A 22,036-nucleotide genomic window follows, 5' to 3' on the forward strand; every position below is an offset into this window, starting at 1 on the left:
TCTCCATTCACTGCAGCATGAGGTCTCAGCTACCTCACTCCCTCCCCCTCTTTCCTGTTGGTAGTGGCCAAGGGAATGCTGGGAAATGTAGTTCTTTCCCTGCTCCAGGGCTGGCTCTATAGGCAGGGAGCTAACCAAGGAACTACAGCTCCCAGGGCCCCCTGTTGGTTCTCAGCTCCCATGCTGGATCCCTGCCGCCCCTGCAAATGGGCTGGCCCAAGCACGTGCTTGCTTTGCTGGTGCCTAGAGCCACCCCTGTCCACAGGCACCACTCACACTGAAGTCCTGGTGACAATGGAAATTTTTGCCAGTAAATTCTATAGTGTAATGGCAGTAAAGGAGAGCCCTCTATAAAACTTGCCTGCAAGTTGCAGTAGCCAACTTAATTAAGATCTCTGTTCCATGAGCAGTGGTGGGTAATAAAGAGCAAGATATCAGGATGTATTAAAAACAATAGAGAATAAAATGAAAACTGTAATGTCATTATCTAAATCAATGGCATGTCCTCACCTTGAACAACCTAGTACTGTCAGCATCAAAAGATGTATTTTCATTTTTTGCTCCTGAGATTCCCCTATACTGTTCATTGACTGAGGTCCAAGCTCTTCTCTATTGCTGTTGTTTACTCACTAGATATTTTTATTTAATTATTTATTTAATGTTGCTAATTGCATACAGGATTTAAATCAGGGGTAGACGGTGAGACAGTAGAGACCCTACCAGGGTTTTCAGGTTGGACAGACAGATATTAGCTCCTACTCTGGGTGCTTTGTGCCACTCAAATGAAGCCAGAAAACCAGCTTAATTGGCTAGCAGAAAATTTCCCTTGCATAAGGGGAATGCTCACATGGTATACAGCTGGTGTAGTCCCATGGTCTGGCAGGCATGACTAGAGAAATAGGAATGTGACCAAGGCTCCATTAATCTAGCTGTTCCTTGCTGCCAGATTGGCCCTGAGTGCTGTGGGTAGCTGGACATAAAATTAGTGCGGCCTCCAGATTGCCACTAGTCTAGCATATGTGATTAATCCAACTAGGGCTGGGCCTAGGATCTTGGAGCCACAAAAGCAGCTTAGATCCACCCCTTCTACATTGGTGAGACACTACTCCGAATCTGGGCCACAATCTTCATAGAACCATCAAATCATTGCTTTTAAGAATAGAATAGCTGTTACGGGTCATTTCGTTCATCTCTTTGAATCAGAACAGTATAGTTTCTCTACGTCTCTAATAGGTAATTAGATTTACTGTCAAGAAGTTATTGGATATGGCTATGGACAATGAGAGCATTCAAGCACACATGCTCAATGGAGAGGCAAAAGAAGTGCATCCTTAACTCTGGTGACTGAATGATAAACATCCCATTTGATGACCATCAGATCTGATTAGGGCTTAACAAACGTCACTAGGAGTCTGGCCTGTCGAAAAGGCTGCAGGACACTGTACACTGTGTATTTATAATCTGAAGCATAAAAGGAGAGTGAATAGAGTTAAATTCATTTCCTCCTTACAGAAGCAGGTACAATTCTCGTTGGCTTAAATAAGAGTTGTACTTAACTTCTGCAAGGGCTGAATTTGTTATATGCTATATGGGTAAACTATACTGAAAGTATCATTTAAAAAAAGACTGGAGAACTTTTAGCTGTTTGCTTTGTAATGTAGATTCAAATTGGGTATTTGAGTAGAATAGGAATAATAGGCTATATATTATCTGTCTTACATATGTACATAGGATTTGAGTCACACTTGCTAGTACAAATGGTGTAAATGCAAATTTTACTTTCCTGTGCCAGCAACAGTCTCTATACCAAGAGGGAATTCACCCCTGTAGAAAGACAAGCAGTGTTTATACCACCAGTATCTCCTTAAGGTACTGCCAGGGGAGTGCTCCTTTAAATTACCAGTGGGGTTCTATAGAAGGCTCTCCATCAAGGTTCCCTAATAAGGTCACTGAATCAGCACGTTCCCCAGGAGGTCATGGCCATAACCCAACTTGCTAGCATTACCCACTGGCAGTGGATAACGTATATAAGTCTCAAGTTTGAAAAGATACCACAGGACTTTAATCTACTCCAAATGATCACACAATGCTCTCTGCAGAGCAAAGAACTGAGGAAATACTAACTCTCTTAATTAAACACATATAACAGATTTTACAGCTGGAGGATACTTATACAAAGACTGTAAGGAATTTAAACAATGTTGCCCCATTATTCAACACAAATTTTAGAAACAAAGACAGAAAACACCATGCAGAAGAATACATGCTACTCAACATATCAGGCATCCTAGCTTCCATACCTAGGGAAACAGCATTTAGAAATAAGTAGTAAAAAGATGTTTTGGATGGCATGGCTTAGAAAGGATACAATATTTCTAGTTGGCATATGCAAGGATGCTAATTCAATCTTAACATCTACACCAAATATACCTACCAGTGCCCTCTGATTTCTAGGCATGCATACACCACCACTCCATGAAAAAAAAGCTAGCAAATCTAACCTTCCCAGTAATAGAATTTTCCTGCATACTACAGATGCCGAGTCTGCCTGGCATGAACCTTCTTGATAACAAAAGCCACAAAATAATACACTGTTGGAAAAACTATGGGTGCTAGATATGATCAACAAGGCATATAAAGCAGAGTAGCATAAAACAGGTCGTCTAGTGACGGCAAACTAAATTAATCACTACAAAATGCTAAACAGACTCCATTGGGACTTCACCAATTAGCTACTACCCTAAAGGTCACGGCTGATGATAGCAAAAAAGATAAGGGATACAGGCTATGGGACTGCCGTGACAGTGAAATACTGGCTAGAAATCTGTCCCCTTCTTTGTCCCCCTCCTCACCCCAAAAAAACTAATGATTTTGAGTTCCCAGGTCTCATACATTCTATAGGCAAATTAGTTATGGTGGCTACAATTATCATCAAACTCATCATCAGACACTACAAATTGAAAACTATATGCAGAATGGTTCATACCAATGACAGTCATCTCATCACTCGTGACAACTAGGCAAATGAAGGAAAACTGCAGAGTCCTTATTAGATTACATAAACTCAGTTCTAGAAAGCACATCCAAAACCAAATATCACCTCCCAAATATCCAAACACATACCTAGGCAGCTTTTATTATAGATATATGCTAAAAGTCCATGCTGTTGCACAGGTTTAATTCATAAAGTCATGTATGTAAAACAGCCAAAAATGGCTGAGAACTTATAACTGGACTGTAACAGACCACGAATCCCAGCGATAACTGAATCTACCAATATTCTAAACAAAAAGAGCTCTCAGTTTTTGACTGTTTCCATCACTGCACACTGACAGTACAAACATTCTAGGCTTCAGAGTGATGTTTGGGGTTATCGTGTACACTGGTTGTGTTGGTGTGTGTGTGTGTGTGTGTGTGTAAGGGGATTGTACTGAGAGATCTGTGTTGATTTATGCAGGTGTCAAATGAGGGGTGTGTGCTGCCGGAGGAACTGTGTGTTTGGGGCTGTGTTGTGCTGGGAGAGTTGTGTTGATTTGGGTAAGAGGCAAATGAAGGGTGTGTGCTGGAGCATGGCAGTTGGGCCAAATAAGCCATCATCTATGCAGCGTCCCTCATAACACCAATGAAACTGTTGCGTGCAAATTAGCTGTAGAGTAAGGGCAGTGATTGGCTGAGTTACCTGTGATATCACAACGGTCTAGGACTCTTGGCAGGGCATAGATACATGCCTTACTGTAGCTGCACATAACACAGATATAATTCATACAGTCAAAACATCTGAGAATGCAAAAACTGGACATGAACAGACTGAACCTGGTGATATTCTGAACAAAGAGAGCCCTAAACCATGCTTGTATTTGTTTCCATCACTTCCTAATGACTTCATAGACATTATAGGCTTCAGAGAGACACAGAGTGGCAATTCTGGAATCTTATCATCTAGATATATGTGAAGACATTCCAGTCCAATTCCACCCCACTAAAGACCCATCTGAATACACAGTAAGGTATACTATATAAACCTATAGCACGTAAGGTCAGTGCTTGACATCAGTACACCACAGACACACCTGGGTACATGCCCATATACTAATCCTAAACAGGAACAATTCTGATTTATAATTTTGACATGTCTATTGGCCCATGTATGTCAATATATACATGGCCTATGCTTGCTGAAAAACATGATGCCAAGTGCCTATTATATCATCTATTTACCAGTCTAAACTACCCATCCTATGCAAACACCCAATAAGGAAAAAGTGAAATAAAGAGAATGAAAAAAAAAGTCCTTTAACCTTGTTCCGCTATCTTCCATTTAGTCAGTAGGTTTCATTCATGTGCACCTATGCTATTGGGTGTTTTAAAAATCCAGAAAAAAGAATGTGGAAAGCATGACATAGAATAGGTAGGGCTAACTCTGAAAGTTCTTGTGCAGTCCTTAGCCAGAAGGCTGGTGGTTGTGATGCGATGCTTCATATGGTTGCAAAGGTGAAGTTAAAGTCTGGAGAAATGAGAATGTAATGTCTCAGAGACCCAGAGAAACTCTGGAGGGTGAAGGGGAAATTCTAATTTCTGAATCAATTAAGATCCAGGTAGGTTATGTTCCTGTTAACTCTTTGGAAACTGGACATATATACTGGAAGCCAGCTTTCAACACGCATGCCCATTTTGAGTAATAGTCTACTCCAGGAGTACTCCCCTAGGTATGTAGTGATTGGATGTCTAACATAGTGAATGCCAATGAAAATGAGGCAGAATCTGAGGCTAAAATAGAGAAGTACAAGTTAAAATTACTTAGAAAAGTTAATATGTTTTCAAGTCAGCAGGGCCTGATGAAATACTTCCTAGAATACTCAAGGAGCTGATTGAGGAGATATCTGATCCATTAGCAATTATCTCTGAAAACTCCTGGAATCTCTCCAGTCTTCCATAGGATTGGAAAAGGGCAAATAGAGTGCCAATCTATAAAAAAGGGAGTAAGTGCAACCCGGGGAATTACAGACCAGTCACCTTAACTTCAATATCCAGAAAGATACTGGAGCAAATAATCAAGCAATCAATTTGCAAACACCTGGAAGATAACAAGGGGATAAGTAACAGTCAGCATGGATTTGTTATGAACAAATCGTGTCAAACCAAACTAATAGCTTTCTTTGACAGGATAACAAGCCTTGTGGATAGGAAGAAACGGTGGATGTGGTATATCTTGACTTTAGTAAGGCTTTTGATACTGTCTCACATGACCTTCTCATAAACAAACTAGGGAAATACAGCCTAGATGGAGCTACTATAAAGTGGGTGCATAACTGGTTGGAAAAGCGTTCCCAGAGAGTAGTTATTAGTGGTTCCCAGATAAGCAGGAAGGGCATATTGAGTGGGATCCCGCAGGGATCAGTCCTGGCTCCAGTTCTGTTCAGTATCTTCATAAACAATTTAGATAATGGCATAGAGAGTACACTTACAAAGTTTGCGGACGATACCAAGCTGGGAGGGGTTGCAAGTGCTTTGGAGGATAGGATTAGAATTCAAAATAAACTAGACAAACTGGAGAAATGGTCTGAAGTAATTAGGATGAAATGCAATAAGAACAAAGTATCCCACTTAGGAAGGAACAATCAGGGCTTGTCTACACTTACCAGGGGATCAACGCACGCGACTGATGCATCGGCAGTTGATTTAGCGGGTCCAATGAAGACCCGCTAAATTGACCGCAGATCATTCTCCCATCGATTCCTGTACTCCACTGGATCGAGAAGAGTAGGGGGAGTCGACAGGAGAGTGTCTCCCATCGACATCGTGCAGTGTGGACCCCACAGTAAGTAGATCTAAGCTATGTCGATTTGAGTTACGCTATACATGTAACTCTAATTGTGTAGCTTAGATCGAATTTCCCCTGTAGTATAGACAAGGCCTCAGTTGCACACATACAAAATGGGAAATGACTGCCTAGGCAGAAGTACTGCGGAAAGGGATCTGGAGGTTACTATGGATCACAGGCTAAATATGAGTCAACAGTGTAAGTGTTGCAAAAAAGGGAACATCATTCTGGGATGTATTAGCAGGAGTGTTGTAAGCAAGACAAGAGAAGTAATTCTTCCACTCTACTCTGTGCTGATAAAGCCTCAGCTGGAGTATTGTGTCCAGTTCTGGGTGCCACATTTCAGAAAATATGTGGACAAATTGAAGAAAAAATAGAGGAAAGCAACAAAAATGATTAAAGCTCTAGAAAACGATCTCTGAAGAAAGACTGAAAAAATTGGGTTTGTTTAATCTGGAGTAGAGAAGACTGAGGGCGGGACATAACAGTATTTCAAGTACATAAAAGGCTGTTACAAGAAGGAGGGTGTTAAATTGTTCTAGTTAACCTCTCAGAATTGGACAAGAAGCAGTGGGCTTAAATTTCAGCAAGGGAGATTTAGGGTGGACATTAGAAAAAGCTTCCTATTAGGGTAGTTAAGATCTGGAACAAATTGCCTAGGGAGATTGTGGAATCTCCATCATTGATGGTTTTTAAAAATAAGTTAGACAAACACCTGTGTCAGGAATGGTCTGATTATTATGCTTTGAGTACAGGACTGGACTAGATGACCTCTCAAGGTCCCTTCCAGTCCTTCACTTCCATGATTCTATAAATAGGACTACTCATGAAGTTTGGTACTGCTCAACATGAGTAAGGGTGTCAGAATCTAGCCGTGTGTGTGTAATATATATTCTGGCTTGCAGCCTAGAAAACACCAGTGTTATTTTAACATATATACTATAAGGAATTATTGTTCTGTGGTCACTATAAACAGCTTTGTCCTTTTCATATGCTATACTTGCAGCAGTAGCAGCAGAGAGATTTCTTTTTAAATGGATTTGCTGACTCTGTGAAAAGCCCCAATGTGACAAACATGCCTGTGATGATCAGTGAAACAATGCTAATGTTCCAGAAGGACTCGGGACAAAGCAAAAACAACACAAAACCAAAAATCTGCTGGGTTCTGCAAATCCTACCAGTGTGGGTACGGCACAGAGGCTTCGAGGCAGAGTCAACTTGTTTAGTGCAATAGACTCTAGCTGCAGCATGCCCATGCCAAGACGTAGATCTTCATTCTTGGGCCAACAGCCCTCTTCCTCCACAACTGAAAGCACTGGGGCTACCAGCCAAAGGTTAAGCATTGGGGGTAGTGGCAGCCTACCTAGACCCCGAGGTGTCTATGTGGGTATTGTCCCCACTGGAGGTGTGAGCAGCCTAGGGACCCGCGTGTCCCGTAGAGCCCTAGGCATCAGCAGTGTCTTCTTACAAGGCCTGCGCAGCTCCTGTTCAACTGTGCCATTAGCCCAGGGGCTGGAAAAGGGAAGGGGCCTATCATATGAGAGCCTGAATGGGTGCCTGGTGGAGTACATAGAGAAAGTGAGAGCTCTCGAACAGGTCAACCAAGAGCTGGAAGAGCACATCAGAGTCTACCTGGAAAAGAAGTCATCCAATGTCAACAGCTGGGAAGCACTGAGAGAGAACTGGGAGACTATCTATCATCAAGTGAGTACAAGAACTTTAACAATGAAAAAGATTAATGAATCATTAGCAAACCCCTAGCAGTGGGTTTTGATGCTGATGATAAATGCTGCCTGATTCCAATGCACAGTGCCCTAGATGAAGGATTTCAAATCTATCTTCATCATAATTAGCATTATCATTTCACAGTGTATGGTTGAAAATGCTTATTAAACAGGAGAGCAGCCCCAGGCATTATGTACGGGGGGGGGGGAGAAGGGGGGGATTGAAATGCACCCCCTGGTGTTATAGTCTGGCCTGATTAAAAATTAGTTATTTTCTCTTAGTTGTGGTTATTACACTGAGGAGCAGAATTATTAAAAGAAAACTACTAAGATTGAATGAGTTTATCCACCAACTTGATATCATCACAACCTTGCTTTTAATTAGCAATTCAGATTTCAGTTTTATTATCTCATTTATTTGACCACATTTTCAAAAGCTCTATTTAGTTAAAAGCAATTTTTACATGGTCACAACCAGGTGGCTCCCGCCTGGACACTCCCCGTCCCCTCACCGTTCCTGTTCTCCACAGTGTTTTATATACAAGTTAGGCAGCACATTCTACACAATGTTTGTAAAGAAAAATATTTAACACCTGACTGTAAAATGGTGACCATGTTTGTCTAGTGGACAAAGAATAAAAAAACCTGGAAAACCAACACAAACTTGCCAGTGATACTTTCTGCAGGGCTAATGAAATGTCAAAGTAAAAACAGCAAGTATTTGAATCTTAATGTTTCACTTGAGCAATGTGCACAAGGCATACTCTTTCATTTGAGGATCTCAAAATACTTTAAAAATATTTATTGGCTAAATTACACAACACGTTTGAGGTTGGGTGGTTTCTTACTGGGCAAAGTGAGGCAAACATAAGTGAAGTAACTTGCCTTCGGGGTAGAAAATGGATCAGTGGCAGAGCCAAAAAGAGAACCCAAATGTTCTGAGTCCTAGACCTATTCTTTACCCATCAGACAGTACTTTCTCCTGTTGGAGAATCAGTCCCTTCATCAGAATATAGCAAAACAAGGTGGGAGAGGGAAAGACACTGTTTCATTGTGGTTCCGTGGATATGGTCTCCAACTGGGAGCCAGGAGACCTGGGATCAATCTTGAGCTCTGCCATTCATCACTTATGTACCCTTTGGCAAATCACTAAGTCTCTGTGCCTCAGTTTCCCCCATCAAGTGGCAATTATGCTTTCCACTTTTGTAAAAACTTTGAGATCCATAGATGATAAACTACGAGTGTTAATATTATATTCAGATTCAGAGAATGAATGGGAAGAGTGTAGGAAAGTATCAGTTTTCTCTGACAGTGAGTACCAGACCCCAATAAATAGGGTAAACTAACTCTTCCCTAATGTAACAGCCTGGAAGGATAAATATCTGAAGAGTCATTTTTCCCCTTTAGCATTGTACAGAGGTGGACATGAAAAATTCCTGTCTGTATGTTCCTAAAAGGACTTTGAGGGCCAACTTTTGAAAGCATCTGGCTTTTGGCTGCCAACAGTGTATGTGTACATGCACATGCCCCCATGTTGTACATACAACCCCCACTTTTGAACACACAAACTAGATAACTGCATATACAAATACTGTACCTGATTTGAAGGTGCATGTGTAATACACTGGCTTAATGAGTGTGACCATGTCTCCCTCTAGTGGTTGCTACTGACTGATGAATAATAGAGTTACTTCTTTAGCTCAAATGGCAGGGATAAGTAATGATTACACTTACCCCGCTAGATTGAAGAGTCCATTGTTAAATATTTGTTCCTCATGTAGATACTTATAGACTGTAATCAAGTCACCCCTCAACCTTCTCTTTGCAAAGCTAAATAGATTGAGCTCTTTAAGTCTATCACTAAAAGGCATGTTTTTTATCCCAGCCATTCTTGTGGCTCTTTTCTGAACCCTCTCCAATTTATCAACATCTTTCTTGATTTGTGGGCACCAGAACTGGACACAGTATTTCATCAACAGTCATACCAGTTCCAAATATAGAAGAAAAATAACTTTTTTACACTCCTCCTTGAGATTCCCCTATGTATCCCAGGATTGTATTAGCTCTTCTGACCACAGCATCACACTGGAAGTTCATGTTCAGCTGATTATCCACCACAACCCTAAATCTTTTTCAGTCACTGCTTCCTGATATGTAAAGGAGAAGGAAAACATCCTTCCTTGTTTGAGTGATTATTAAATGTTTAGCACTAGAGAAGAGTTTAGAAGAGAGCGATTCCTTGGCCTTACCCCTCTAGAAAATAACTACTGTATGCAATTCTAAATGCTGCAATTAATTAAAGGATCAGTCCTTTATTTCTTTCAAACTTAATACTTTCATTTGAATGGATATGGACAATAGCTGACTCCCACTGTACTGAGACTGATTGCAAATAAAGGGTTCCATAAGGAAAACTCCAGTGATCTTCCAAAATCTCAGAACCACATAATCTCCATTGAAATCACAACAGTGATGAAATTGGCCCGCCACATTTTTTTCCATTTCTGTTATTCTGTACTTCTAGGATTTGAACTGTACTATTTGCCATGACAGACAAAACAAGTTCCCCCTGCCCCTTTTTCATTCACACACACCCAACCGAATACTCATCGAGATTTAACTAACCTCTCATCCCCTATAAACTCACTAAGATTATTTGAAGCACTCTTTTTTTTAAGGTGCTTGTATTTCTCTGTGGGGAGGAATTATCATTACAAATAACTTTCTATTTTGGGGAAAGAGACATTTAATTAGAATTTTAAATCTTTTTCACTTTACATAAGCAGATTGGGAAGGGAACTGAAAGGAAGAGGGTGAGAAGGATAAAATTAAGTAAATTTAAATTTCTGTCACATACATTTCTTTCAGCAAGATTTTTTCAATAGACTTAGTTCCTGTAGAAATCCTCCCACTTTGCATCTGTCCCAACTAGCATGCGTACACTTGCTTCAATAAAAAGCAATTGTCCAGGCTGATAATTAATACAATTAGTTGGATGGCAGCTTCAAATCATCCTGATCTATCTGTCTTTTGGTTAAACAACAGGCATAGGTTGCTGATGGAGGGACAATACCAGACCAAATGGTTTATTGGGCTGATCTGACAAAATATAGATCTGTTTGTTTTTTTAAACTTTCCCTTGCTTAAACTTCCTCTTTGCTTTCCTTTTCAAAATCAGTTCATCTTCTAGATTCTTTGAAGAAAGTAGCTGATTGTACTGGTGACCGACTCCCCCCCCCCCCCAAAAGCACTTGAAACTGTCATTCAAATAAACAGAATGAAAGCATCCATCAACTGCGAGCAAGACCTTCTCCCCAGTTTCAGAGCTTGTAGCTTCTTTAGTCCAGTCATGTTCCACTGACTAGGACTACAAATGTAGCCTCAAATTTAGGCAACCCACATACCAGGATATTTCAAAAAGGGTATTCACGCTAGTGAAAACTTGGACGTATTTTGAAAACAAATACGTTTTTAATTTTACTGGATAGTTATCTGTCATTTATGTTTAAATTACTCTTCTCTTTGACAGTTTCCATTTACTGTTCCTACCTGCCCTTTTAATAGAATCATAAAGGTGAACTTTTGCTACCACAGTCATTTCCATGGTAACTGATTTTCATGTAATTTAAAAAAGGTTTGTGATTTCTGTACCAACAGCAGGAGGCCTCTAGCAGCTTAGTGCCATTAATAGGTTAATAGCTTTTGGACTGAATAAGCTTTAGTTTTTCAAGTTTGTCTTAATATTTAATTTTTCTTTAAATTACAGGAACATGACATATTAGACAGATTTTTGCATAATACCTCAGAATGTGCATGAACAATTGAGCTAAATAATTCAGCATGCCACAGCTTTGTTACTTAGTATATGTGCATTTTTTCCCAATGGCCGCTTGTAGTAGGAAGGGTGCCACACCGGCTCACTATAGTGCAGACAGTCAAAGCTCAGGTCCCTTTACGCAGGGGCTGAGCGGCCCGCAGTTCAGGGAGCTCAGGCCCTTAGGCAGGGGCTGAGCGTTAATCAACAGTTTAGCAGGCGCAAGCCCAGGCCCTGGGTCAGGGCGGGGCACAAACAGTCACAGCTCAAGCCCTTTGGAGCAGGGGTTGAGCAAACAAGCAGTTTAGGCAGGCCCTGGCCCTGGGTCAGGGCGGGACACAAACAGTCACAGCTCAGGCCCTCTGGTGCAGGGGCTGAGCAGACAAGCAGTTAAGGAGCTCAGGCCTTCTGGTGCAGGGGCTGAGCAGACAAGCAGTTAAGGAGCTCAGGCCTTCTGGTGCAGGGGCTGAGCAGACAAGCAGTTAAGGAGCTCAGGCCTTCTGGTGCAGGGGCTGAGCAGACAAGCAGTTAAGGCAAGCCCAGGCTCCTACACCTGAGCGTTGGGTGGGGGGGAAGCCTGCCACCCGTGAGCGGGGTGGCAGGGGGGAACGCAGGCCCACCCACTCCACTGCGTTCCAGCCCGGGGCCCTAGCAGAGGTTACTGCCGCTGCTGGTCAGTGGGGTATCCAGACCGCAACACACTGACCTTGGCTCACATTCGGCTGAAGCCTGACCGGGGTCGGCTATCCCCGGGCTACTTCCACCCCGACTCACTACAGTTCCAAGGCCAGAAAGAACCACTGTGNGGCTCACAGGCCTCTGCAGCCTGACCGGGGTCAGCTACCCCCGGGCTACTTCCGTGTTCCCTCTCGGGGCCTACCTCGTTGGCGATGCCGGGTTCGGGCCAGTCCAGCAGCATCGGTTCCTCGGGTGTGGGGCTTGGGGGCCAGTCCGGCAGCTCTCCCCCAGGGTAGCTGGCATGGGGCAGGCTTGGCTCCTCCTCGGGGTAGCTGGTCCGGGGCAGGCTTGGCCAGTCCTCGGGGTAGCGGGTCCGGGGCAGGCTTGGCCAGTCCTCCTCGGGGTAGCGGGTCCGGGGCAGGCTTGGCCAGTCCTCCTCGGGGTAGCGGGTCCGGGGCAGGCTTGGCCACTCCTCCTCGGGGTACCTAGCAAGCGGTAGACTCGACCGGCGCAGGGGGTAGCAGGCGGCTCGCGGCCTCCGGCTGTCTCCCAAGCGGGAGCTCGGTCCGGGACGTCTGCTCTCTCTGTCAGTCTGGGCTTCACTGAGCTCTGCCGGCGGGCTTTTATACTTCTGGGTCGGGGCCATGACCTCGGAGGGGCGGGCCCCGGGGCCAGTGGCTCCGCCCACGCTGGGGTTAGAGGAAGCTCGGCCCTATCCGAGACGGAGGGGTGCCACACCGGCTCACTACACCGCTTAATAATGAAATCTACTGCAAAACTAATTGGAACCATTTGTTCAACATTCTTTAATGTGTTAAATGAGTATGTATGATTAGGACCCTTACTTATATGTTGCTCCCTAACACTTGGAAAACTTAGTGCTTTATTTTTCTGATTTCCTATGCATAAGTGCCCAATGTTAAAGTCAAATCTCATTATGAGCTCCATTTACTCTTCTCAGTTTAAAAAAGAAGATATGAAAAAAAAAAAGCACAAAGTGCTTGAGAGGAATAATTGTAAAACTAATTCATCCATTTACACTCAAATGTTGCATTTCATACAAATAAAATCGAGAATGTGCTTCTGTGAAGATCCCTCAAGCCAAGATTCCCTTCTGTTTTAACACTGGATGCCTCTGAGTTGTGGCACACAACTTCAGAAAAGTATATTAATTTGAACAATAGAAGATTCCCAGCTAAGAAGCATTAAAACCCCAATAGAACACCCATATCCCCACTGACTTCCATGGCAGTTAGATTGGTTCCAGAGTGTCTGATCTTTGTAAGCACGCCACATGCAGAACTCCAATTAACTTCAGTAGGAATTCCATATACTGAGTGCTAATAGGATTGGGCCTCAAATCACATCAATTAGTATAAAAAGAAATATTTTTAAAGGTCAGTACATAAATTATCACTGCATTACTGTAACAGCTAATACAGATTTTGCATGTCTGTTTAGACTGTTTTTTAGTAAAATGGAGTTAAGATGGCATCCACTGCATCACCTAATACATATGCTAATAAAAAAAATACACAGCACTTTTAATAAATGCAACCCCTCCAATGTGTCATGTGAACCACTGCACATCATACAGTGCTACCCTGATAAAAGTGTAAAACTGTCACAGTACATGGACAGTTTCCCTCCAGGCTTTTAAAGAGCCACCAACTGCACTTTCCTTAAAAGGGAAAGTCGTGGTGAGTGCTATAATAACCTCAGGTCAGTTAGTAAAAAGAATTAAATTTTGCCGCTTTTGAGATCTCCTTGAGCCTGAGGCTCTTCCTCCTTTCCAAGGGAAAAGTTCAGGGGTGAAAGTAACTTAAAGGACTTACGGGTACTCTGGAGTCCTTCGGAGGGGGCATGGCCTCTACCGGAAGAGGCAGGGCCTTTAAATCCCCAGGCGCTTTAAATCAGGATTTAAAGAGTCCGGGGCTGGGGTTGTGGTAGCAGCAGCTGGGAGCCCCGGGCCCTTTAAATCACTCCCGAAGCTACAGCTGCAGAGGCGGCTGGGAGCCTTGAGAGTGATTTAAAGGGCCAGGGGCTCCAGCTGCTGCTACTGCAGTGGAGCCCCGGGCACTTTAAATCACCATCGGAGGGGGCTCCCGGCTGCCGCCGCTACCTCAAAGCCCCAGCCTCTGGCGGAGCTTTAAAAGGCCCGGGGTTCCGCTGCAGTAGCGGCAGCCGGGAGTCCCCGGCCCTTTAAATCACCGCCAGAGCCCCGCTGCCTATACCGCAGGGCTCCAGCAGTGGGGCTCAGGTGGCAATTTAAAGGGCCCCAGAGGGTAGCGGCAGTGGGAGCCCCAGGCCCTTTAAATTGCCACCTGAGCCCTGCTGCTGGAGCCTCGGGGTAGCAGCGGCAGCCGGGGGCTCGGGCTGTGATTTAAAGGGCCCGGGGCTCTGGCTGCCGCTACTGCCCCGAGCCCTTTAAATCATCCCCAGAGCCCTGCTGCCAGAGCTCTGGGGAGGCGGTGGCGGGGCTCCGGCGGCTATTTTAAAGGCCGGGGTGGTAGCGGCTGCCACAGCCACGGACCCTTTAAGTAGCTGCTGGAGCCCCGCCGCCGCTACCCCAGGGCTCCGGGGACTATTTAAAGGGCCCGGGCGGTAACAACGGCAGGAGCTCCGGGCCCTTTAAATTGCTGCCCGAGCCCCGCCGCCGCTTCGCCAGGGCTCCGACAGAGGGCTCCCAGAGCCCCAGGCCCTTTAAATTGCCACCTATCTGCCCTGGTACGGTGCACCAGCTCTTGTCAGTACGCCGTACTGGGGCATACCGGCTTACTTTCACCTCTGGAAAAGTCCCTTTTCCAGCAGAATTACCTGGTCCTCTAGCAGCAGCAGGAGGGTGTAGGACAGGCAGTAGCTGCTGCTGTTGTATGTCCTAATAGCACCAGACACTGCCCCAAGAGCTGCAAGGAAGTGAGCAACCTATTTCTCTCCTTTCCCGCAAGGTTGTGGTGGAATGTAGGCAAGCAGGGAAACATCCTGACTGCCCAAATTGGCTGATAGTGGCTAACATGCACATTCTGGGGGATCCCTGCTGGATTTCCGGATTCCCTTTCTGCACCCGACTTTCAGTTTTAGTGCCCTCTTTCTGTTCCTCCCTTACTGGCATACAGGTCTGTCGCATCTTACGCTGGGGTTACGTTCCCCAGTCAGGGCGTAAAGCGAAAATCGCATATAGTCAAAATTACATTGAGTGTAATGGCGGGCGGAATTGCCTGCACTACAGGTCCAGTATTAAAATTGTTATTTTTCTCTTTTTGTTTTTGCTGACTGCGTAAAGCTGAAATCGCGCATGTTAAATGCGCGTAAGATGCGACAGACCTGTATTTAATCCCCTTCTGCCCCCAGAGACTAATCTACTTTATTAGCCTGCAGTAGCAAAGGCTTCTCTTCCAGCTTCACTGTGGTCCTTTTCCTTAGCTCCTGATAGCTTTCTCTTTCAGTTATAGCCACTCTGCTCACGGTTCTGCCTACCTTGCAACTGTCTCTAGAGCTGTGCAGTGGGAAGCAGAAATGGGAGCTGGCTTTCTGGTTTAAAAGGGGAACCATGAAGGGTTGCCAACTTTCTAATCACACACAACCAAACACCCTGGTCCCGTAACTACCCCACTCCTTCTCCGAGGTCCCGCCCCCGCTCACTCCACACCCCCCCCGTCGCTCACTCTCCCCCACCCTCACTCGCTCATATTCACTGGGCTGGGGTAGGGGTTCAGGGTGCTGGAAGGGGTGAAGGCTCCAGCTGAGGAGTGGGAGCTCAGGAAGGGAGAAATGAGAGGATCAGGGTGTAAGAGGGAGTTCTGGGCTTGGGAAGGGGGTTGGTGGTGTGGGAAGGGATGAGGGTCCGGCTGAAGGTGCGGACTCTGGGGTGGGGATGGGGATGAGGGGTCCGAGCTGGGGGTGGGGGGGACCGATGGGTTCGGAATGCAGGAGGGAGCTCAGGCCTGTGGAGCCGGCACTCAGGGCAGGGGCAGCACGCGGAGCCTCCCTGGCTGTCCCTCCGCCTAGGAGCCGAGGGACATGTTGCCGCTTCCAGGGAGCTGCATGAAAGCAGGTAGAGAGCCTGCCAGCCATAAGCACCAACTTTTCCCGGCGCCGGTGGGTGCTTGCCCCCGGCCCGACTCCGCCCCTGCCCCGCCCCCATTCCAACCCCTTCCCCAAAGTTTCCGCCCCATCCTTGGACCTCTTCCCCAAATCCCTGCCCCGGCCCCGCCTCTTCCCGGAGCGCGCCCCGTTCCCCCTCTCCCCCCCCCCCAGCGCTTGCCGCCGCAAAATAGCTATTTCGCAGCGTCAAGTGCTGGGAGCTTGGGGGAGAAGCGGGGTCGCGGCACGCTCAGGGCAGGAGGTGAAGGCGGAGTGGAGGTAAGCTGGGGCGGGGAGTTGCCAGTGGGTGCAGAGCACCCACCAATTTTTCTCCGTGGGTGCTCCAGCCCCAGAGCACCCACGGAGTTGGCGCCTATGCTGCTAGCCCCACGCCGACCAGACTTTTAACGGCCTGGTCAGCGGTGCTGAGTGGAGCCGCCAGGGTTCCTTTCTGACCAGGTGTTCTGGTCAAAAACCGGACACCTGGCAACACTAGGGTCATGAAGGGTGCTACTGAGCAGCTGGAAGAGGCTGTCTAATAGTCTTCAGACTGACATAGGACATCGTTGAGGCTAAGAACTTAGCAAAAAGGAATTGTATATTTTTATGAATAATAAGAATATACAAAATTATCACGATCAATGAGAGCAAATATTTTGGAAAATATATTAAACCTCATGCTTCAGAGTTTAAGCCAATCTCTAACTATTAACAATCAGGAAATCATCAATCATCTTGAGAGAATTCTCCCCCCAGGGACCAGTGTAGTACAATTTACAAGATGCATTACCAGGAGTGGAAGGTGTACCTCTCTTTGAAGCATCATTGTAATGGCCACTGCCAGAGACAGGATACTAGATGGACCAATGGTTTGATCCACTGTTGCAAATCATGTTTCCTATGAATATTTGGAAAAGAAATTAAAAACTAAATGTCTATGAATTCACAATAAAACTAATGAAAAAATTGCACTTTGGCGTTAGTCTAAGAATTAAAAGCATATGTTCAAAGGGTAAATTACAAAGTCATTACAAATATGAATATAAAAATATTATGTGAGAGAAGGATTATTAATTATACTATTTTGTATTTTATAGCACTTTCTATCTTAGAATCTTAAAATGCACTACAAACATTAAAGAATTAAGGTTCACAGCACTCCTGTGTGGCAGAGAAATATTCTCATTTTACAAACGGAGGAAGTAATATCTAACTGATGTCACTTACTCCCCCATGAGCCTTGTCATTTTAAATGAACATAGATAAGGACATTTCCTAAACTGCTGCATCACTCATTGTAATTAATGCAGCAGTAACGAGGATTACAAATTGCAAAATTGATCATTTCTCATTAATATTAATTTTTGTATTCAACTCCTGATGCTAGTAGAAGAATGAAATCGAACAAAAAAAGCCACTAGATGGAAGTCTTTCATCATTTTTATTAGTGTATAAAAGAGTAACCTTTTTATACTCTTTTCACAGCTAATGTAAATACTATAGAGAGAGATGATTTTCCAGGGTTCCAAGTTTCTCCATAAGTTATCCATATACATTTCTTTTCCTCAGTTCTACTATCTAGTTTTTAAACAGTATGGGTCTGATTTTGAGAGGTGCTGAAAGACACAGCACTCGTTGACTTCAGTTGGAGTTGTGGGTGTTCTATACCTCTGAACATCAGACCCTATAGATGTTCCTATTAGCAATGGACTCAAACCACAAAATTCAGGTCTGAATCCAGAATTTGAAGCATTTTGGATTCACAGTTTGAACACTATCAAAATTTAAGACAGCCTGGATCCAGAGGTTAAAGGAATCTCCAGTTCCCATCTGTAGACCATGTAACAAAGTTAGCCTAACCCTGGTCTACACTGGGGGGGGGGAGGGGAGGGGGAATCTAACGTAGCTGAAGTAGAAATACTTAGATCTACTCACCGTGGTGTCTTCACTGTGGTGAGTCGACTGCTGACGCTCCCCTGTTGACTCTGCCTGCGCCTCTTGGCCTGGTGGAGTACAGGAGTCGACAGGAGAGCGCTCGGGGATAGATTTATCGCGTCTAGACTAGACGCGATAAATTGACCCCCACTGGATCGATCACTGCCCACCGATCCGGTGGGTAGTATAGACATACCCTAAGTGTCTCAGTAAAACTGAGATGGTACTACTGCTAATGTGTGTAGTTATTCTTAAAATAATTAGAACAGATAATGTGCCATATGTAACTTAATTGAAACCAGTGGGCTATACCAGGGATCAATTTGTCCCAGTGAAGACATATAAAGCCAGCCAGCTGGAAATCACCAATTACTCCCCTCTGTGGCTTCCATTGTAAGTTATACCATTTTACCCACACATCAGGAGGCCCCGTTTCATTTTGAACTGAACTGATTAAAGTACAAAAATGTAATTGTATTTGATGTGAATAATAAAAACACCATTATTCAGGTTTGTTTCTATTACTCAGGGTACATGGTTAGTGTAAATACATATATTTTTATTCATTTTTAGATAGACTGACTTTCTGAGAAGGTGGATAGGCAGCAATCCATTGACATTTTACAACATCTACAAAGCTGAAGCTCTCTGTTGTACTACATCCAGGAGAGCCAATAAAGCTTCCACTCTAACCAAATCCAAAAGCACTGGACAATCCTTTTTCTGGCACAGGAGGCTAATTGGCCCAGCTGTTACTATGGCCCCAATCCCATTTCTTCTGAAGTAAATGGCAATACTCAGAGCAACATGGAGCAGGAACATACGCTAAGTCAGTAGCCGTTATGGGCCTTATCCAAAGCCCACTGAAGACAATGGGAGTCTTTCCATTGACTACAATCAGTTTTGGATCAGGCCTTTTAAGAGGAACTCTTTCAAAAAAGAAAAAAGCAGTGATGTTTCACTTTTACTGCTGTTGCTAGTGGGAAGAGGTCTGACATGATAGTGGATTCAGAACTGCATTTCTGGTAAAATACCAGTGATTTTTTTATTATTATTTTTGGATGAATTTGATACATATGAGAGTAAGAAACTTAAAATCATAATTGTGCCAGGTTCCCCACACAGATGTGCACCTGCTCCTCACTCCTGACCTGCAATGCCATTGCTATTTTAGTGCCTGATCCAACTTTCCTACTTTTATTGAAATCAACTGAAAGACTTGGATTAGCCTCTTCCTAAGAGCAGACTGATACCCATGCCACACAGAGAAGTGGCTTTTTCATGTGCTTAAACATTCTTTAGGGACTTGGGCCCAGATGGTCAAAGTTATTTAGTCTCCTAACTTCCACTGAAATGAATGGGAGTTAGATGCCCACATACCTTTGAGGATCAGGGCCTTGGATAAGACCACCAAGCATATTTCACTTGTGGACTCTGCAGAGTTTGAACCCATGTTGAGGTAGATAATTAAAGCAAAACGACTAGATATTTCAGGTCAAACTTTGCTTTCATTTGCAACCCCACTGAAGTTTTGCCTCACTGCCATTGAAATCAATGGATTGCATGGGTTTAACTGTGGCCAGAATTTGACCTATTGAATTTAGCCAGCGCTTCTAAACAAAAGTTGACACTACTTGGTTTATGCTCTTCAGGGTGGCAAAGCAGAATGCTGAAAGTTATGAATAGGGTGAGATCCTTAATTTTGCATTTTCTGGGCCACATTCACACCTGACGTAAACAGGTGCAATTTCACTGGAGTCAAAGGAATTTCACCCTCTTACACTAGGTTTCAATTTGGCTCCTTATGTTTTGGTGATTAATAGAGCATAGTAAATAACTTGCAATGCATAGTTTGATGAATGCAGTCTTATTTTGGTTGTACAATGTGCACAATTTCCTCAAATTTATTTCTTTTTCTAAAATACTTGACAAATTATTTTAACCATGTACACCAGATGAGTAAGAAAAAAATTGGTTTCTGCACAAATCTGTGCAACATTGCAGGGCCGTCTGCAGAGCATAAAAGGACTCCCCTATGGCAAACATTAATTCATTTAAAATTAAAGAAAAATGTTTTGCAGTATTTATCTGTTTTATGGCTACAATCAAAATTCAAATGTAATTAAAATGTAGTCCAAAATTCTTAAAATGAAAAACAACCCCTCAAAGCATGATGGTATATGACAGAGTAGGTGTCCCAGATGGGGAGAAATTCTAGCTACTGCCAAAGATGCAGCACTCGTGATGAGAAACAGGCTAGGCTGAGCTCTACTCCTTATTCACCCTCTGGATCATGGACAACATAGTAGGACTCCCTAGGACATTTGTCTGTGTGTGTCAGACCCTTCCTCCACACTGCTGCCACGTGTCCCTCCATCTCCCCCTCCCCTTTCAGAAGTAGAGCCTGAGTTCTGGGAGGGAAGGCAGAGACTCCAGCTGCTGCCAGAGGTGCAAAAACCATGTCACCAAACTCCTGAGATTCTTCTTGCCACTCTGCCACATCTTCAGTGAACTGCTCATTAATGTAGACAGATCGACTGTTTAGAGGGAAGGGTGTAAGGCCTGTGGAAGTGAGATAGATTGCTGAAGAGCAGGGAAGAGAAGACAAGGGGTCGAGTGGTGATGGAGGATGTGAATGGGTTTTTAATGTGCTTAACTTTATAGTGGTCAGAAGCAGCCCCTACCCACATGCTTCAGCCACTTTCCCAAAGTTCCCACTTAAATCCTCTGGCCAGAAAAATGGGTAAGTAAGTAGATCAACTTTAGTCTCCAGTGACTCTAATTTTGTAATCTAAAAGTGTTTTGCATTTTGATGGAATTAACATTATATTGTGGATTTTTCAAGGTTTGAATGTGTTAGCCCAGGGGACACTGCAGGATAGTTTATTCTCCAGCTGCTTATTTATCTAGCTTCTGCCCAACACCTTTTGGTCATGCCTAAGGTTTGTTTGTCATTAACTCAAAGGTTATGAGTTTCTAAAATGTCTTAGGATATGGGTAATAAAACACCTACCCAGAGGATATGTGTTAGCTGGTGTGTAAGAACTCCTGAGCATTAACATCTGGTTTAATTGCCTATCAAGTCCCACCCACATTCGTTGCATTTAGTTGGATGCTATACAGAAAGCCCCGACGTTTATAACACTCAACACTATGGTAACAAAAATATCCAGAATTTAGAGTATTTTAATTCAGCTCAAACTTTTATGTACCATACTCTAAATATTATGCAAAAGTTAGAGAGTTATTATAGTCATTTTTTTGCGGGCATATTTATTTTTCATTAAAAGCAAAGCTAAGCAAATCATTCTGGATTTATTTTTAATTCTGTGTTCCATAAGTAGCACTGGGTGAGTAGAACAAAATATTTTTGAACATTCTTGAGAATTACACCTGCCTGTTCACTTAGGGCTATTTGTGCCTCTCTTGCTCATGTTGAGTAGTTTCTTGCCATATATCGAAAGTATTTTGAGAGTAAGGTACTACTCTATGTGAGTCAGTGTTGCAGAACTGAGCTCTTTCCTGGAATTCACAACCCCTTTTATTTGCAAACATTTGGGTGTTTTTATTCACAAAGAACATGTGGAAAGCAAAACATTATGATTAATAGCCAAAGAAGGATTTGTATTGCAATTACTTTCTTGGCCAGTTTGAAAAGCTCTTTCCAGTCACAAAGTAGTTTTGTTTAACAGTCACAGATGTTCATGGATAGATTGTGTGAAAAGAGAAAAAGACTCCTGTTTATGAAGCCATGCCACACAATTAGGGAACTGAAACATGATAGGATTTAGGCAGTCATATGGCACGAATAGCAAATATTCACTGGGTGAAATTCACTACTGTGCAGAGGGCCCAGCACAAGGTCCATATACCACTTATGTCCTACTTATACTTTCTACACTGGATTTAAGTAGAACTTAAGTTATGCATAGGCCTTGTGCTAGGTCCTCTGCATAGCACTGAACTTCACCCACGATGATC

At 43.8% G+C, this 22,036-nt stretch overlaps 1 protein-coding gene across 1 annotated transcript in view; it reads left to right on the plus strand.

Annotated features, from left to right (window-relative positions):
* Positions 1 to 7,063: 7,063 nt before the first annotated feature.
* BFSP2 (beaded filament structural protein 2) overlaps positions 7,064 to 22,036 on the plus strand; it is a 34,563-nt gene continuing 19,590 nt past the window's right edge. Inside the window, exon 1 of the mRNA XM_034759489.1 lies at positions 7,064 to 7,525. Within this exon, the coding sequence (XP_034615380.1) occupies positions 7,070 to 7,525 (456 nt within the window). The 5' untranslated portion in view covers positions 7,064 to 7,069. The remainder of the gene's footprint in view (positions 7,526 to 22,036) is intronic.

This window comes from Trachemys scripta, chromosome 2 (genome assembly GCF_013100865.1).
Source record: "Trachemys scripta elegans isolate TJP31775 chromosome 2, CAS_Tse_1.0, whole genome shotgun sequence".
In the NCBI taxonomy this organism is placed as follows: domain Eukaryota; kingdom Metazoa; phylum Chordata; order Testudines; family Emydidae; genus Trachemys; species Trachemys scripta.